At 42.3% G+C, this 16,876-nt stretch overlaps 1 protein-coding gene across 1 annotated transcript in view; it reads right to left on the bottom strand.

Annotated features, from left to right (window-relative positions):
• The window catches only part of SHANK1 (SH3 and multiple ankyrin repeat domains 1), a 502,441-nt gene that overhangs the window by 84,652 nt on the left and 400,913 nt on the right, over positions 1-16,876 (bottom strand). Inside the window, exons 15-16 of the mRNA XM_069742951.1 lie at positions 13,733-13,815; positions 7,125-7,249 (exon numbers count right to left, since the gene is read on the bottom strand). Coding sequence (XP_069599052.1) covers positions 7,125-7,249; positions 13,733-13,815 — 208 coding nt within the window. The remainder of the gene's footprint in view (positions 1-7,124; positions 7,250-13,732; positions 13,816-16,876) is intronic.

Raw genomic sequence — 16,876 nt, forward strand, 5'->3', positions numbered from 1 at the left:
CAGCCAGCCCAAGTTTGTTATGTTAGGCCTTCGAAGCCTGTCTGCGTCCCGTTCTTTCAACTACAACTACACTGACCAGGCCACTGATGGCCGTGTTCCCCTGGAACCAATTTTAACTTGCCTACAGCCAGCCCTATGTTATTATGTTAGGCCTTCGAAGCCTGTCTGCGTCCCGTTCTTTCAACTACAACTACACTGACCAGGCCACTGATGGCCGTGTTCCCCTGGAACCAATTTTAACTTGCCTACAGCCAGCCCAATGTTAGGCCTTTGATGCCTGTCTGCCGTCACTCCTTCCACTAGGCCTCCACTGACCTGTCTATTGCTGCCCGTGTACCCCTTGAACCAACCTAATAAAATATTTTAAAAATTAATTTGATTATAAAAAATAAGATCGTGTTGAGATCTCAAATGCAGACATTTTAACAATCACAAACACACAACAAATATCTGGAACTGTACTACAAAGGTCCAACAGCTACAATTTCTTTCTCCTGCAAGAAGTTAACTGAAAGTTTTTTGGAGTTGTTAACACAGATATGGCATCCACCGAGTGTTGTCCTGTCGCGTCTCCTTTAAATTATTTCCAATAAGATGTTAAACTACTAATTTAATAAAATCAATAATTAAAAAATTAATTGAGTAAGTCAAAAGCACATTGCAAATAAACATTAATTACAAATCAAGAAGCATGGCGCGTCCGAGGGTGAGTAGATACCGAATAAGAATATAATCACCCTCGGACGCGCAATGCTTATTTAAAACAGCCTTCCTTCCTATGAATCAGCCCTTCCGTGGTGTAGAGAGAGGTTGTGTTACACTCCAAGGTGTTCCCCAGGTTGCCTTTCCTGAGCTTCGATCTTCCGGCTCTCGTTTAGTAGCTGTTGGAAACTACGCTGCATTAGGCCTACTAATTGTGTATGGGTGAAACAGTGGCGCATCTGCGGTCCCTCCTTCCACTAGGCCTCCACTGACCTGTCTACTGCGGCCCGTGTACCCCTTGAACCAACCTAATAAAATATTTTAAAAATTAATTTGATTATAAAAAATAAGATCGTGTTGAGATCTCAAATGCAGACATTTTAACAATCAAAACAAACACACAACAAATATCTGGAACTGTACTACAAAGGTCCAACAGCTACAATTTCTTTCTCCTGCAAGAAGTTAACTGAAAGTTTTTTGGAGTTGTTAACACAGATATGGCATCCACCGAGTGTTGTCCTGTCGCGTCTCCTTTAAATTATTTCCAATAAGATGTTAAACTACTAATTTAATAAAATCAATAATTAAAAAATTAATTGAGTAAGTCAAAAGCACATTGCAAATAAACATTAATTACAAATCAAGAAGCATGGCGCGTCCGAGGGTGAGTAGATACCGAATAAGAATATAATCACCCTCGGACGCGCAATGCTTATTTAAAACAGCCTTCCTTCCTATGAATCAGCCCTTCCGTGGTGTAGAGAGAGGTTGTGTTACACTCCAAGGTGTTCCCCAGGTTGCCTTTCCTGAGCTTCGATCTTCCGGCTCTCGTTTAGTAGCTGTTGGAAACTACGCTGCATTAGGCCTACTAATTGTGTATGGGTGAAACAGTGGCGCATCTGCGGTCCCTCCTTCCACTAGGCCTCCACTGACCTGTCTACTGCGGCCCGTGTACCCCTTGAACCAACCTAATAAAATATTTTAAAAATTAATTTGATTATAAAAAATAAGATCGTGTTGAGATCTCAAATGCAGACATTTTAACAATCAAAACAAACACACAACAAATATCTGGAACTGTACTACAAAGGTCCAACAGCTACAATTTCTTTCTCCTGCAAGAAGTTAACTGAAAGTTTTTTGGAGTTGTTAACACAGATATGGCATCCACCGAGTGTTGTCCTGTCGCGTCTCCTTTAAATTATTTCCAATAAGATGTTAAACTACTAATTTAATAAAATCAATAATTAAAAAATTAATTAAGTCAAAAGCACATTGCAAATAAACATTAATTACAAATCAAGAAGCATGGCGCGTCCGAGGGTGAGTAGATACCGAATAAGAATATAATCACCCTCGGACGCGCAATGCTTATTTACAACAGCCTTCCTTCCTAAGAATCAGCCCTTTCGTGGTGTAGAGAGAGGTTGTGTTACACTAAGGTGTTCCCCGGGTTGCCTTTCATGAGCTTCGATCTTCCGGCTCTCGTTTAGTAGTTGGTGGAAACTACGCTGCATTAGGCCTACAAATTTGGTATGGGGTGTAGAGACAGGTTGTGTTACACTCCAAGGTTTTCACCAGGTTGCCTTTCCTGAGCTTCGATCTTCATGCTCTCGTTTAGTAGTTGTAGAAAAGTACGCTGCATTAGGCCTACAAAATGGGTATGGGGTGGAGAGAGATGGTGTGTTACACTCCAAGGTGTTCCCCAGGTTGCCTTTCCTGAGCTTCGATCTTCATGCTCTCGTTTAGTAGGTGTCGGAAAGTAGGCTGCATTAGGCCTAAAAAATGGGGAATGGGGTGGAGAGAGATGGTGTGTTACACTCCAAGGTGTTCCCCAGGTTTCCTTGCCATTGCTTCGGTCTTCCGACTCTCGTTTAGTAGTTGTAGAAAAGTACACTGCATTAGGCCTAAAAAATGGGTATGGGGTGGAGAGAGATGGTGTGTTACACTCCAAGGTGTTCCCCAGGTTGCCTTTCCTGAGCTTCGATCTTCATGCTCTCGTTTAGTAGGTGTCGGAAAGTAGGCTGCATTAGGCCTACAAATTGGGTATGGGGTGGAGAGAGATGGTGTGTTACACTCCAAGGTGTTCCCCAGGTTGCCTTTCCTGAGCTTCTATCTTCAGGCTCTCATTAAATTGTGGTTAAATGGAACAACTGCATTTGGCGTACTAGTTGGTTTGGGGCCTACTATCGGTGTCTGCCACTCCTTGCTGTTCTCCTGGTTTCCTGTCCTGAAATTCCATTTTCAGGCTCTCGTTAAGTAGTTGTTAATGTTAGACTGCATTTGGCCTACTAGTTGGGTTGGGGCCTACTATCGGTGTCTGCCACTCCTTGCTGTTCTCCTCCACTGAACAAAGCTGTGCCGCCTGTTTACTACGGTTGCCAATTTTGAACTGCATTTCGACTACTTACTGATTTGGCCCTACTCTCTGTGTCAGCCTCTCATTCCAGTTGTCCTCCACTGCAATGCCCCCTGGTTATTCCTGTGTTACCAATTTTGAACTGCATTTAGCCCACTTTCTTCTTTGGGCCTATATCTGTGTTTCCACTTCATCGTGCCCATTGCCCAGCCAGTGATAGATGAGTCTGCTGGTACATTGACCCATAACGCAACATTCCCCGTGCACGCTACACAACAACATTGTGACCCTGCTGAAAGTCAGGTTGCTCTTCCCGCATACCATACCACCTTACACGGGGACAAAGAGGAAGGTGCAGATGAAAGTGCAGGTTCCTTCATCAGGTGGGGGGAGGAATACTAGTTGGCGACGTCACTGGCACAGGGCCTCTCATAGTACGCAAAAGTGTTGCTGCCGGTGGGAGGCGCCCCCGCCGTGCAAACACACCGCTGTACTTTGAGGGGCCCTGTGCCAGTGCCAATGCCAACGAGTGGGCCCCCCCTGCTTGCTCAGGTTCACAGCACTTGCAAAGTTGAAATACTTACCTCTCCCTGCTCCACTGCCGTGACGTGGTCCAGATTTCCTGGGCCCACTAATTACTTGAACCAGCCCTACCCCCCACAACTTTAGCCAAATGACCCCCAATTTCAAATGCCTTCCAATTATTATAAGGTAAATTACGCTTGACAAGCTTCATTAAGAAGAATGGATGGTTTTGACATTAAAATGGGCACTCTAGGTGTTTTCCTGGCCCCCACTCACTGCCGACTATGCTGCCCCATTGACTTGCATTGGGTTTCGTGTTTCGGTCGATCCCGACTTTACGTCATAATCGGCCGATTTCACTCGACCCGACTTTGGACATAGTCGGGTTTCGCAAAACCCGGCTCGACTCTAAAAAGGTCAAGGTCGCTCAACTCTAGTTATAATATCATTCCATATTAGCAGGAAAAAGGAGAGCTACATATGCAGGTATAAAGTAAAACAAAAGGCATGTGAGATGCTGCAGACTGTGCCCTGTGCAGCAGCATGCATATCACAGGCAGTTTGGTAAATTCAGGCCGCTGAAGGAAGGGGGAAAGATGACTGGGTGACAATAGGCTCATCACATCTACAGGAAACAGCCTGGAGGGGACATAGTGACAACGGCAGAATACATATGGCTAAAATGTCCTATGGATTGCTTCTAAGAAATGACTTTATTACTCAGTGGACAGAAGTGAAATCATGTTTAAAGAGAACCTGACACTTTCTAAAACAAATTAAATACTTTGTAAAAATCCCTGAGCTTCCCTAAATCTAATGTTCTTTTCCATTTTGCGCTGAGCCTCTTCTTTACAGAGATATTCATATTTGTTGTTTTCGAAGCTCAGTATGTGAAATCTCTGCTAACAGCGCAACTGGAAATTTCTACAGTCTCATACTGCTAGACTGCCAGATCAGATGTTGAGATGTAATTGGCAGCATGAGGGAGGAAGGGATGATATGCACACCTCCAGGGAAGACTCTGAAGAAACAGTACAAGCAAAGATTTCACATAATGTGCTCCAAAAGCAACAAATGTAAATATCTCCGCAATGGATAGAAGCAGAGCAAAAGGGAAAAAAGCATCAGAATCAGGGGAGTTCAAAGACTTTTAAAAAGTATCTAATGCATTTTAAGAAGAAAAAAAAACAAGTGACAGGTCCTCTTTAAATGGAAGAACTGCAATGATAAACTGTGGTTCAGAAGAGGGTACTGTGGCTGGAGGTCAGTTTCTCAGAGAAAGCATTTGGGAAATGCCCAGAGCTGAGTGGTTGTTACTCTTCTATCAATGCGCCTTGTGGGAGCAGCGGAGAAAGTGGTGATCATGGCAGAAAGGAAACCAAGACAGCTCAGTGTGGACTGCAAAACCATTGGATGACGGGGCAGTCTGGACTCAGTGTGTGATATACAACAGCTGGACAGATCCTAAAAAAAAATTACTAAAGCAGCAGAGCTGAGCTCCTGCAGAGAGGCCACGCAACCTTGAGAAGGGCACCGGGTCTACCAACAACCAGCGAACTCATAAAATAATAGACATTTTCATTTACATACTTTAGGATGTATTAAGCCAATCTAGTCATATCCTTTTTTTGCACAGATGATCACAAGAAAAATTAAACTGTGTATAAGATAGGTGTAGAACATAAACCCATAGGAATGACTTTGGCTAAAGTCATCGTAGCAGCAAAAAATCCCAAAACTCAAAATAAAAACCTGCTAACACTTGGCAATGGCTCCTGAGGAATTCTTTACACTTACTTTGCAATTAACACATCGTGACCTTGACAGTCAGTTTACGATAAGGTAGTGAAATAATCACATCTGACTTAGGGTTTGTACGATGTGAAGGAGAACTTGCTCGGTTAAGCATGCGAGGTACTGGATGTGGACCAAGCATGAAACCTTCATTCTCCGTTGAAGCTCCACAAACGGTGGTTCTTCCATCTCTAGGGCTGTGGTTGTCCTCGAGATGGTGATGGAGGAGTATTTGGATGTTGTTGTGTTGAGTTTAAGTTGCACCCTCTGCTGGGGTTGTCGAGACTTTCCGGTTGTTGAGAAGAATAATAGCTTGGCTACTTGGCCTAGAGAGCCACGAACCACCACGATGAGCTTGGAGTTGGACTAGGAGTGATGCAGAGCATATGTTGATGCCGAGACACCATGAGAAGAGGAAATAAATCTCTTACCGTTTGGTGTATACAGCTTCTCTGTAGACCATCATGTCTCTATGGTCATGGACCACAAAGTCAATGTAGTCCAATCCTGCAGGTACATGTTGGAATACATTCCAGTAGCTCAGTGTATCTGTACAAGGCATGAGTATTTCTTGCCTAACGCGGCATGTAATGGACCATGCCACCATGTGGCATCATGCATGATTTTGAACACATGAAGGTAGGATAGGGTTTGACATAAATACCGTAGCTCTGCATAGGAGCTGCATACATAAAGTCTGCACTAGTTGCTTCCTTTTGTTTTCTTTTAGATGTACAGGAACAATGGTTGCAAAACTGTGCATACCCTTTACCCAGACCAGAATGTATGGTTATTTATATGGATTGACTGCAGACGTATGACATGATAACCTCCAGCCCCACTGCATGAATCTCCCTTGGTGCTCTTCTACTTTATGCACTGCTATAATAGAAATAGATCGGACTGGCCCACTGGAGAAAAGGTAAATCCCCTGGTAGGCCGCTCTACAGGAACTGGCAAAATACATTTATATATTCACAATATAAAGACAGAAACTGCAGCTCATCATTCATTTATCTAACTACACAGCGTACTATTATATAAACTTGTGACTGAGGGTAACATAATATTTGCAGGTAGCTGAACAGTGGGACCCCAGAGTCAATGATACTGGTGGACCCTTGGCACCCCACACTGCCCACAGATGTAACACTATCATAAGTGCCAACAGTCTTGATTGTTTTTTCGACAATCCTGAGAACCGAACTACAAAAGGGGCAAGGTACAAGCTAGCCCTGCTTAAAAAAATGGGTCAGTCTTGGGGCTGTCTTTGGGAGGGACTTAAAGGGATTCTCCACCTCTTTGGATATTTTGTTGTTGTTTTTTTTACATTGATGCATGTATTTTGGGCTAAAAATCATTTTGTCAATTCAGTCTCATAACAAATTTTGCCCCGTTTGGCTTTTTTGGTTTCGAAGAACATTCAACTTTGATGTGGTCTGTATGGTCATAAATCAGGAAAAGAGACAAAAGACTTTTAAACTGTCCAATTGGATCATTAGAACACAAAACAAAAAATTGTTCCCGCAGGTGGACAACCACTTTAAATATTCCAAATTGAGATCTTCAAGATGTTGGTACTGAAAAATTTCTATCGAAACAATGTCCATTTCTCCAAAATTGGCAATCACAATGCGACCCACAGTACCACTACAGGCTTCATATTTTTCCTTTGACATTCACATTATTTTAACCCTTTTGAAATTGCGTGAGTATACTCACTGGGTTAAGGCCACATTACCTCAATTAAAAAGTCTCCCATCCTGAGACCCGCTCTCCACGCTACTCCCCCTTCATCCACACTTTCCAAGTACTGAAGCGCTGGAAAAGCTGGAGTCGGAGTAAACTCTTCAATTGGGGTTTGTGCTGTAAAGGAACATGACAATTATAAGTACTTCTGCAGGACGGGACATTACCAATGACAAATTAGGATTTTAAAGGGCTACTTCCATCTTCATAAATTGGAATTTGTTGGATAGAGATTGATAAAACAAGCACTTTTGCAATTTACTCCTCGTTAAAATTTTCAGCTGTTTTTGAGATATTAACACTTTTCTTTTATTCACAGCTCGTTGTCTTGGAGACCGACCACCACTGCTAGACAGCAGAACATGTGCAGTGCTTACAAGCTCTTTTCTATTGAGCATTGTTTTGACGTTGGCCAGGATCGTTGGAGCATGGTCTTACCTCCTAATCCTGGCTAGCTTCAGCTCAATGCCTGCAAGCTGCAAAGCTGCGGTGGTCGGTCTCCAAGGCAGCAAGCTGTAAACAAGAGAAAAGTGTTAATATCTCAAGAACCGCGGAAAATTTTTAGAAACAGTAAATTGCAAAAGTCCTTGCTTTTACATGCACTATCCGGAGACATATCAATCTATGAATGTGAGGATAACACTTTAAGTAGACAACTGCTGTATTTGACATGGAGGAGGATGACCTAAATTTAATTTGAATATGTAAATATGGTGTCAAAGACAGCAGTTGTCTACTTGAGGTGTAATACTCATCATCAGAGATGGATATTTTTTCGGATACTGCTTGTAACGAAAAGCGCCTTTGTTATTTACTGCTTGTTAAAATTTTCAGCCTGTTTTGAGACAATAAACACTTTTGTTTCAGATTGCTGCCGTGGAGACTGACCACCACTGCTAGACAGCAGAAAATGCTCAGTGCTTGCAAGTAGGAATGAGTGAATCTGAACAGTAAAGTTCGGGTTTCATACCACTTCTTACTGCAAGTCCGTGTTACTGTTCGGATTCTGTAGCCTAATAAAGCTTGTTGAAAGGCTGCAGTGCAGACAATCAACAAGCTGTAAGGCTGAGGGCACCATGTGACCCGGACTGACTGTGTAAAATAAATAAATAAACAAATCATTTTAAAATATGACATGGGGTCCCCATTATTTTTAAAATCCAGCCAAGGGAAAGCGGACAGTTGTGAGCTGGTCTTATTTTGCTGGGAAGGGACCAATATCCATGGACCTTCCCAGTCTTTTAATTTAATCATCGAGCTGTCTACTTTGGCTTTGCTGGTTATTAAAAATGGGGGGACCTTAGAAAAAAGGTATGGGGTCCCCTCTATTTTTAATAACCAGCTAAGGTAAAGCAGACAGCTGGGGGCTGATATTAATAGGCTGGTAAGTGCCATGAACATTGGCCCCTTCCCAGGATAATAAGATCAGCCTTCAGCCGCCTCAGAAATGTCACATTCATTGCCTGCCGGTTCTTGTGGAGTACAGTGCAACAGCCAAAATGATGAGCGGTAACATCTTTATGTGAAGCGGCATTTGTGAACTGAGCTAAACTTACTGACGTCACCTCAGTTCACAGCGGCCAGGTTTAATGGAGTACAGCATGAGAACCGGCAGCGGCTGCCGCTCCAGTGTATGGAGGTTCGTTCTCTGAACGGGGCTCCATACACTGAATGAAGAAGACAGGGATCGTTCGGAGACCTCTATTTGGATTACGAAGGATCCAAAATGGGTGAAAGAGGGAACTTATCCAGGAGCGATTTTTCAAATAAAGGACTTTTGTTTGTGTGTTTACTTCTTTTGACTCTGAGGTTAGTAATAAGGGTGTCTGACAGACGCCTCTCTATTACTAATCCCTGGCCTTGGCATAGGCGCCAGCTGCTGACATCAATCTCATAACCCCACTACCCCAATTTCCAACGCATCAGGGCAATCGGGAAGAGACAAAGCTAAACACCAAAATTTTTGCATCAAATAGATGCTCCATTTCTGGGGTGGGTAAGGGCTGTTCTTTTTAGGCTGGGAAGGGGCCAATATCCATGGCTCTTCCCAGCCTACTAATATCAGCCCACAGCTATCTGCTTTACCTTTGCTGGTTATTAAAAAATAGGGGAGACCCCACGTCATTTTTTTAGAGTCCACAGATTATTAATAACCAGTAAAGGCAAAGCAGACAGCTGGGGGCTGATATTAATAGGCTGGGAAGATCCATGGATTTTGGCCCCTTCCCAGCATAATAAGATCAGCTCACAGATGTCTGCTATAACTTGGCTGGCTATTATACAGAGGGGGGACCCTACGTTGGTTTTTTTTTTTTTAAATCATTTATTAACAAGTACAGTAAAATAAACACACAAAACACTGCTCCAGTTCTCCACTTGGACCTCCGTTTCCTGGTTCAAGATTACTTTTTATTTTCTTTCATTATATGTTATTTTAAGTAATTTTCCTATCCACATTCCAAGGCAATTGTCCTGCTCTTACCCCCATTTTGCTTGCTTTTTAGCCCCCTAACCATTTTACAGCACCAAAGTTTAAGTCCCCATTGACTTCTATGGCATTTGGATCCGAGGTCAAGTTTGGGTCAAATTCTGATACTCGGACTGATCTTTGGACCCTTTTCTATTGAGTCTGTAAATAATGTTTGGAAGGATTGCTGTAGCCCACTGTTTCCTCCTAATGCAGGGCCAGCTTCAGCGAAGTTCCTACAAGCCAGACTGCAGCAGTGGTCGGTCTCTTAGGCAACAAACTGTAAGCAAAAGAAAAGTGGGAATATCTCAGAAGATGGGTATAAACCCTTTAACGACCAATTCTGTGAAAGGGGCTTTATTCTGTAACACAATGCTACACCAGCTGCCTGACCTTCACAAAGAAGGCAAAAAATAGTAATAAAATAATTATTTAAAAATAATAATAATGTAGCATTGAAAAAAAGGAAGTGGGCCCCAACAACCCCATGTCCAGTCCACACGCCCTTAAAGGTGTTTCCCCATATCACAAGTTATTCCTTATCAACAGATTAAGCAATACCTTATCACTGGGGCTCCAACCTCTGGGACTCCCAGTAAGTCAACACCTTCAACAAAAAATATTAGGATACAAAGAAGCTAGAACAAAGCATGCAACGAGGTAAGCAACATGTGTCATTAAAGAGTGCTACAGTGCCTTGCGAAAGTATTCGGCCCCCTGGAACTTTTCTACCTTTTCCCACATATCATGCTTCAAGCATAAAGATACCAAATGTAAATTTTTGGAGAAGAATCAACAAGTGGAACACAATTGTGAAGTTGAACGAAATTTATTGGTTATTTAACATTTTTGTGGAAAATCAAGAACTGAAAAGTGGGGCGTGCAATATTATTCGGCCCTTTTCCTTTCAGTGCAGAAGTTCATTGTGGATCTCTGAATGATCCAATGTTGTCCTAAATGCCTAATGATGATAAATATAATCCACCTGTGTGTAATCAAGTCTCCGTATAAATGCACCTGCTCTGTGATAGTCTCAGGGTTCTGTGTGAAGCACAGAGAGCACCATGAAGACCAAGGAACACAACAGGCAGGTCCGTGATACTGTTGTGGAGAAGTTTAAATCTGGACTTGGATACAAAATGATTTCCAAAACTTTAAACATCCCAAGAAGCACTGTGCAAGCGATCATATTGAAATGGAAGGAGCATCATACCACTGTAAATCTACCAAGACCCGGCCGTCCCTCTAAACTTTCATCTCAAACAAGGAGAAGACTGATCAGAGATGCAGCCAAGAGGCCCATGATCACTCTGGATCAACTGCAGAGATCTACAGCTGAGGTGGGACAGTCTGTCCATAGGACAACAATCAGTCGTACACTGCACAAATCTGGCCTTTATGGAAGAGCGTCAAGAAGAAAGCCATTTCTCAAAGATATCCATAAAAAGTGATGTTTAAAGTTTGCAACAAGCCACCTGGGACACACACCAAACATGTGGAAGAAGGTGCTCTGGTCAGATGAAACCAAAATTAAACTTATTGGCAACAATGACAAACGATATGTTTGTCGAAAAGGCAACACAGCTCATCACCCTGAACACACCATCCCCACTGTCAAACATGGTGGTGGCAGCATCATGGTTTGGGCCTGCTTTTCTTCGGCAGGGACAGGGAAGATGGTTAAAATTGATGGGAAGATGGATGGAGCCAAATACAGGACCATTCTTGAAGAAAACCTGTTGGAGTTTGCAAAAGACCTGAGACTGGGACGGAGATTTGTCTTCCAACAAGACAATGATCCCAAACATAAAGCAAAATCTACAATGGAACGGTTCCCTAATAAACGTGTCCAGGTGTTAGAATGGCCAAGTCAGAGTCCAGACCTCAATCCAATGGAGAATCTGTGGAAAGAGCTGAAAACTGCTGTTCACAAACGATCTCCATCAAACCTCACTGAGCTCGAGCTGTTTGCCCAGGAAGAACGGGCGAGAATTTCAGTCTCTCCATGTACAAAACTGATAGAGACATTCCCCAAGAGACTTGTAATCGCAGCAAAAGGTGGCGCAACAAAGTATTAAGTTAAAGGGGCCGAATAATATTGCACGCCCCACTTTTCAGTTTTAGAATTTCCACAAAAATGTAAAATAACTAGTGATGAGCGAGTATACTCGTTGCTCAGGTTTTCCTGAGCACGCTCGAGTGGTCTACGAGCATTTTTAGTGCTCGGAGATTTAGTTTTCATCACCGCAGCTGAATGATTTACAGCTACTAGCTAGCTTGATTACATGTGGGGATTCCCTAGGAACCAGGCAACCCCCACATGTACTCAGCCTGGCTAATAGCTGTAAATCATTCAGCTGCGGCGATGAAAACTAAATCTCCGAACACTAACAAATACTCGGAGACCACCCGAGCGTGCTTGGAAAACCCGAGCAACGAGTACACTCGCTCATCACAAAAAATAACCAATAAATTTAGTTCAACTTCACAATTGTGTTCCACTTGTTGTTGATTATTCACCAAAAATTTACATTTGGTATCTTTATGTTTGAAGCATGATATGTGGGAAAAGGTTGAAAAGTTCCAAGGAGCCGAAAACTTTCGCAAGGCACTGTATTTTAAAGGGGGATGTTCACCTGTGGGGACTTTGTTTTTACTTAACTGCATGTATTTGGGACTAAGAATCATTTTTGCAATTGGTTTTAATCAAACATTTTGCACTGTTTTGTTTTTACAGGGTCTTTGTTTTACAGCACCTTCAACTTTGATGTGGTCTGTAGCCACAAATCAGCCGAGAGGAACATTGATAAAAGAATTAAAAACTTTCCTATTGGAACGTCAAAAAAGAGCTCTCTGACAGATTCTCACTAAACTCATTCTCCAACCGGAAATTTGTACACCATTTTGCTTTTACAGGACCTTTGTTTTTCAGCACATTCAACTTTGTTGCGGTCTGTGGTCAAAAATCAGCTGAGAGGAGTTTAAAAAAAGACTAATAAGTGTTAGAAACTCTCCCATTAGACTGTCAAAAAAAGATAACTGACAGATTCACACTAAACTCGTTCTCCAGAAGGCAAATTTTGCTCCATTTTGCTTTTACAGGACCTTTGTTTTCCGGCACATTTAACTTTGATGTGGTTTGTAGTACTAGTAATAAATCAGCTGAGAAGAGCTGAAGACCGATAAAAGAGTTATTAACTCTCCCATTGGACAGTCATAACAAGCTCACCGACAGATTCTTATGAAATTCATTTTTCAGCTGGCAAATATTGCTCCATTTTGCTTTTACAGGATCTTTGTCTTCCGGCACATTCAACTTTGATGTGGTCTGTAGTCATAAATCAGCTGAGAAGAGGTAAAGACCGATAAAAGAGTTATTAACTCTGCCATTGGACAGTCATAACAAGCTCACAGACAGATTCTTATGAAATTCATTCTTCAGCTGGCAAATTTTGCTCCATTTTGCTTTTACAGGATCTTTGTCTTCCGGCACATTCAACTTTGATGTGGTCTGAGGTCATAAATCAGCTCAAAAAACACTGAAAAAAGTCCCATTGAACTGTCAGAATTAGTTCACTGACGGATTCTCAGTAACCCATTCTCCAGCTGGTAATACTAAGGTTATAAAATGCGAATAGTGCAAAATGTTTAATGAAACCTTATTACACAAATGTTTTAGCCAAAAATACATGCATTAAGTATGAAAAAAATTATTGTTGCCAAAAGGTAGACAACCCCTTTAAGTTCCGGCCACATATATTGATACTCAGAACTCGAGTTCCATAGAGAGACTTTAGAAAAAGAAGTGTGCTTTCCATAATCAGCTCAGAGGGAGGAAAAAAAATCACTCCAATCATCCGATACTGCCGCAGCCTGGCATGATTGATTCGGGCAAAGTGGAGCTCTCAATCATCACCCATGCAGACTACAGCTGTACCTTGCGCTCCCATTCTCCGAGCCATAATACAGATGAGATCTTTCACATCTCGCATTCAATCGGCTTAATCTTGGTCGTTTGTACTTGTTAAAGGAAAATATGCCTCCGCTCTTGTCTACAGAGCGCAATGCGTTCAGTGTCAGTCCAGCAGAGCAGGGAGGCACGGGCGACCCCAGAAATTATAGGAGAACCTCACCCTTAGCTCCTCTCAGCACAAATCCAAATCCTTCGCTGTCTTTCTTCTGCAGCAGCACAGTTTTCTCTTTGATAATGTAGTCACTGAAATAAAAAAAAATAGAGTTGGCATGGGGAAACCAAACAGAGGCATGCAATACAGAACGATCCTATTGTTTAAATCATTTTTTGTTTTAATTGGCAATATATATTTATCTAGATATTCCAAACTATTAAAATTAAAAATTGAACTCTTGCAATTTTCACACCGGCCACTCGGGCTTTTTTTAGACTTTAACTTCCTGTTGTTTCAGGAAACAACACGTGTACATAGCCACAACAGTCAAACTCTGACCCTGTCTTTTTTACTGAAGTTTCTAATGAGCATGTGCAAACAGTTATAAAAAAAGTTGATATGCAATTATTATTCTATGGAGAATACAAATATTTGCTAACATTGGCCACTGGGGCTATTTTAGACTTTAACTTCCTGTTATTTCAGGAAACTACACATGTACATAGCCACAATAATTAAACTCTGACCCTGACTTTTTTTTACTGAAGTGGCTAATGAGCATGTGCAAACAGTTATAAAAAAAAGTTGATATGGAATTATTATCGCATGGAGAATAAAAATATTTGCTAACATTGGCTACTGGGGCTATTTTAGACTTTAACTTCCTGTTGTTTCATGAAACAACACATGTACATAGCCACAATAATTAAACTCTAAACTGTCTTTCTTACTGAAGTGTCTAATGAGCGTGTGCAAACAGTTATAAAAAAAAGTTGATGCAGAATTATTATTGCATGGAGAATACAAATATTTGCTAACATTGGACACTCGGGCTATTTTAGACTTTGACTTCCTGTTGTTTCAGGAAACAACATATGTACATAGCCACAATAGTGAAACTCTGACCCTGTCTTTTTTTTACTTTTCGCGAAAGGACAGGAAGAGTCTAAAAAAGCCAGTGTGAAAATTGCAAGATTATTAATTTTGTTTTTTTTTCTTTTTTGTAACATCTAAGAGTCACATTTTTTAAATATATTTTCAGTAGGGTTAAAGAAGAAATTTCAGAAAAAAACAGTTATAAAAAAGCTGCTATGGCATTATTATTGAAGGAGCTATGGGGCTGTGGTAGGTGGGCACTATATCCCCTACATTGATAATATGATACATGCTCAGTCCCATTTACATTCTGTGGCTTGTAATACAAGGCATAGCCACCAAAAAAAGAATGACGCTGTTCCTGGTAAACAATGATGACAAAGCGGGGCTTGCTGCTCTCCAGTCCTTCCAATCAATTGATTGACTGTGGTGCTGAGAGTCAGACCCCACCCACTTGTTATGAAAACATTTATATATATTGTATATATCTATACAGATTTTATTCCTGCTGTTTCCCTGAGTTCTCTGATCTTTTTTTTGTAAACATCCACCATACGGTTCCAGAGATATGGGCCTTTTTACTTACTGCTATTTTTTATGGTCTTTGCCAAAGGGGTGTTGCTCACAGACTAATAATGCACAGCGGCCCAAAGACACGCCCCAGAGGATCCTGTGAGGCACACCCACCTTAGTAAAGAGAGCATATCTCTGGAACCGTATGATGGATTTTAAAACAACAAAAAATGGAATAATGAGGGGAGCTGCAGGCTACTTTTGACCTGATTACTGGCCCTCCTGAAGCTCCTGCTGATCTTTAAGCCATGCATGAAGTCCGGAATGTAGGACTCTGTCTTTGTACTAGTAGACTAACTGATGCATTATGAGATGCTTGCTACCATTTAAATACCGTGCCTTCAAATAGTGAACAGCTGGACCCCATCACCTATATATACCGAGATATATTTATATATAGGCGTTTAATGTCTTAAGATTTGGATTCTTGAAATGTCGACTGCTATCTATTGTTCTCTTGTATCACCATACAGCGGGTAAAATAGTCCGACTGCTGTGAACTTTAATGGAATTAATTATAGGAACTTGGCGGTAAGTAGGAAAATTATTCCCCCCTCCCCTTTTTTCCCCATAATCATAACTGTACTGAAATGTCTCTTGGATTGTTACATTCTTTTTCTTCTCGCTTTTTCTTCAGTTTATCATGAAATATGCATTTTATAGCAGGTATCATTTTTACCAGTTACTGGTAGGGTGACCCATTGTTTCCACTGTCAATCAGTGCAATGTAGGAGGGGCCAAGGAAAAAGGCACTGCCTGCACTGGATACTCCAGGCCGGTGTATGGGCCTTCAATCAAAGCTTCTTCTATGAAAATATAGTGGACACTTTATGTAGTGGGGGGCTTCCAAAAAAGTTTTATTGAGGAGGAGCATAGCCGCAAATATGTAGTCAGGTACTTAGGCTCCGACTGGCCTACCGGAGAACCGGAGGATTCTTCGGTGGGCCCAGGCACTGACACCTGCTGGCATACTGGCCAGCAGCTGCCTAGGGCCCCACTGCTCCAGGGGCCCCCCAGCCAGTGGCTATGGGGCCCCTGAGTCAAGGGGGTCCGCCCTGTGCCAGCGTAGCAGCAGCTGGAGACAGGATCCTGTCCTCGCTGCTAAAGCAAAATGAATATTCACGCTTCCCCACGCCCCTATGGACGTGGAGAGGCGTGAATACCATTTCCCTTTAATAGTGGGCAGCGTGTTAGCCGCAGGCTGCAGCTAGCACTGCTCGCATATAAAACCCCACCACACACACACAGCACCGCACACATACACACACATGCAGGCACACAGACTCAGGCTGCCGTCACACTAGCAGTATTTGGTCAGTATTTTACATTAGTATTTGTAAGCCAAAACCAGGAGTGGGTGATAAATACAGAAGTGGTGCATATGTTTCTATTATACTTTTCCTCTAATTGTTCCACTCCTGGTTTTGGCTTACAAATACTGATGTAAAATACTGACCAAATACTGCTAGTGTGACGGCAGCCTCACACAGAGCAGCTCACCTCCCGGTGTCCTGCTTGCGGTGTGAGGCAGTCCAGCTGGATGACGTCATCACCCAGCAATGCTGTCTCAGTCAGAAAGCTTTCAGCGAGGAAGAGGCTGCTGGGATGAGCTGCTGCTGCGGGGAGGTGAGCTGTGCTGTGTGCCTGCGTGTGTGTGTGCCAGCATGTGTAAGAGTGTGTCTGCGTGTGTGTGCCTGCGTG

This window comes from Ranitomeya imitator, chromosome 10 (genome assembly GCF_032444005.1).
Source record: "Ranitomeya imitator isolate aRanImi1 chromosome 10, aRanImi1.pri, whole genome shotgun sequence".
In the NCBI taxonomy this organism is placed as follows: Eukaryota; Metazoa; Chordata; class Amphibia; order Anura; family Dendrobatidae; genus Ranitomeya; species Ranitomeya imitator.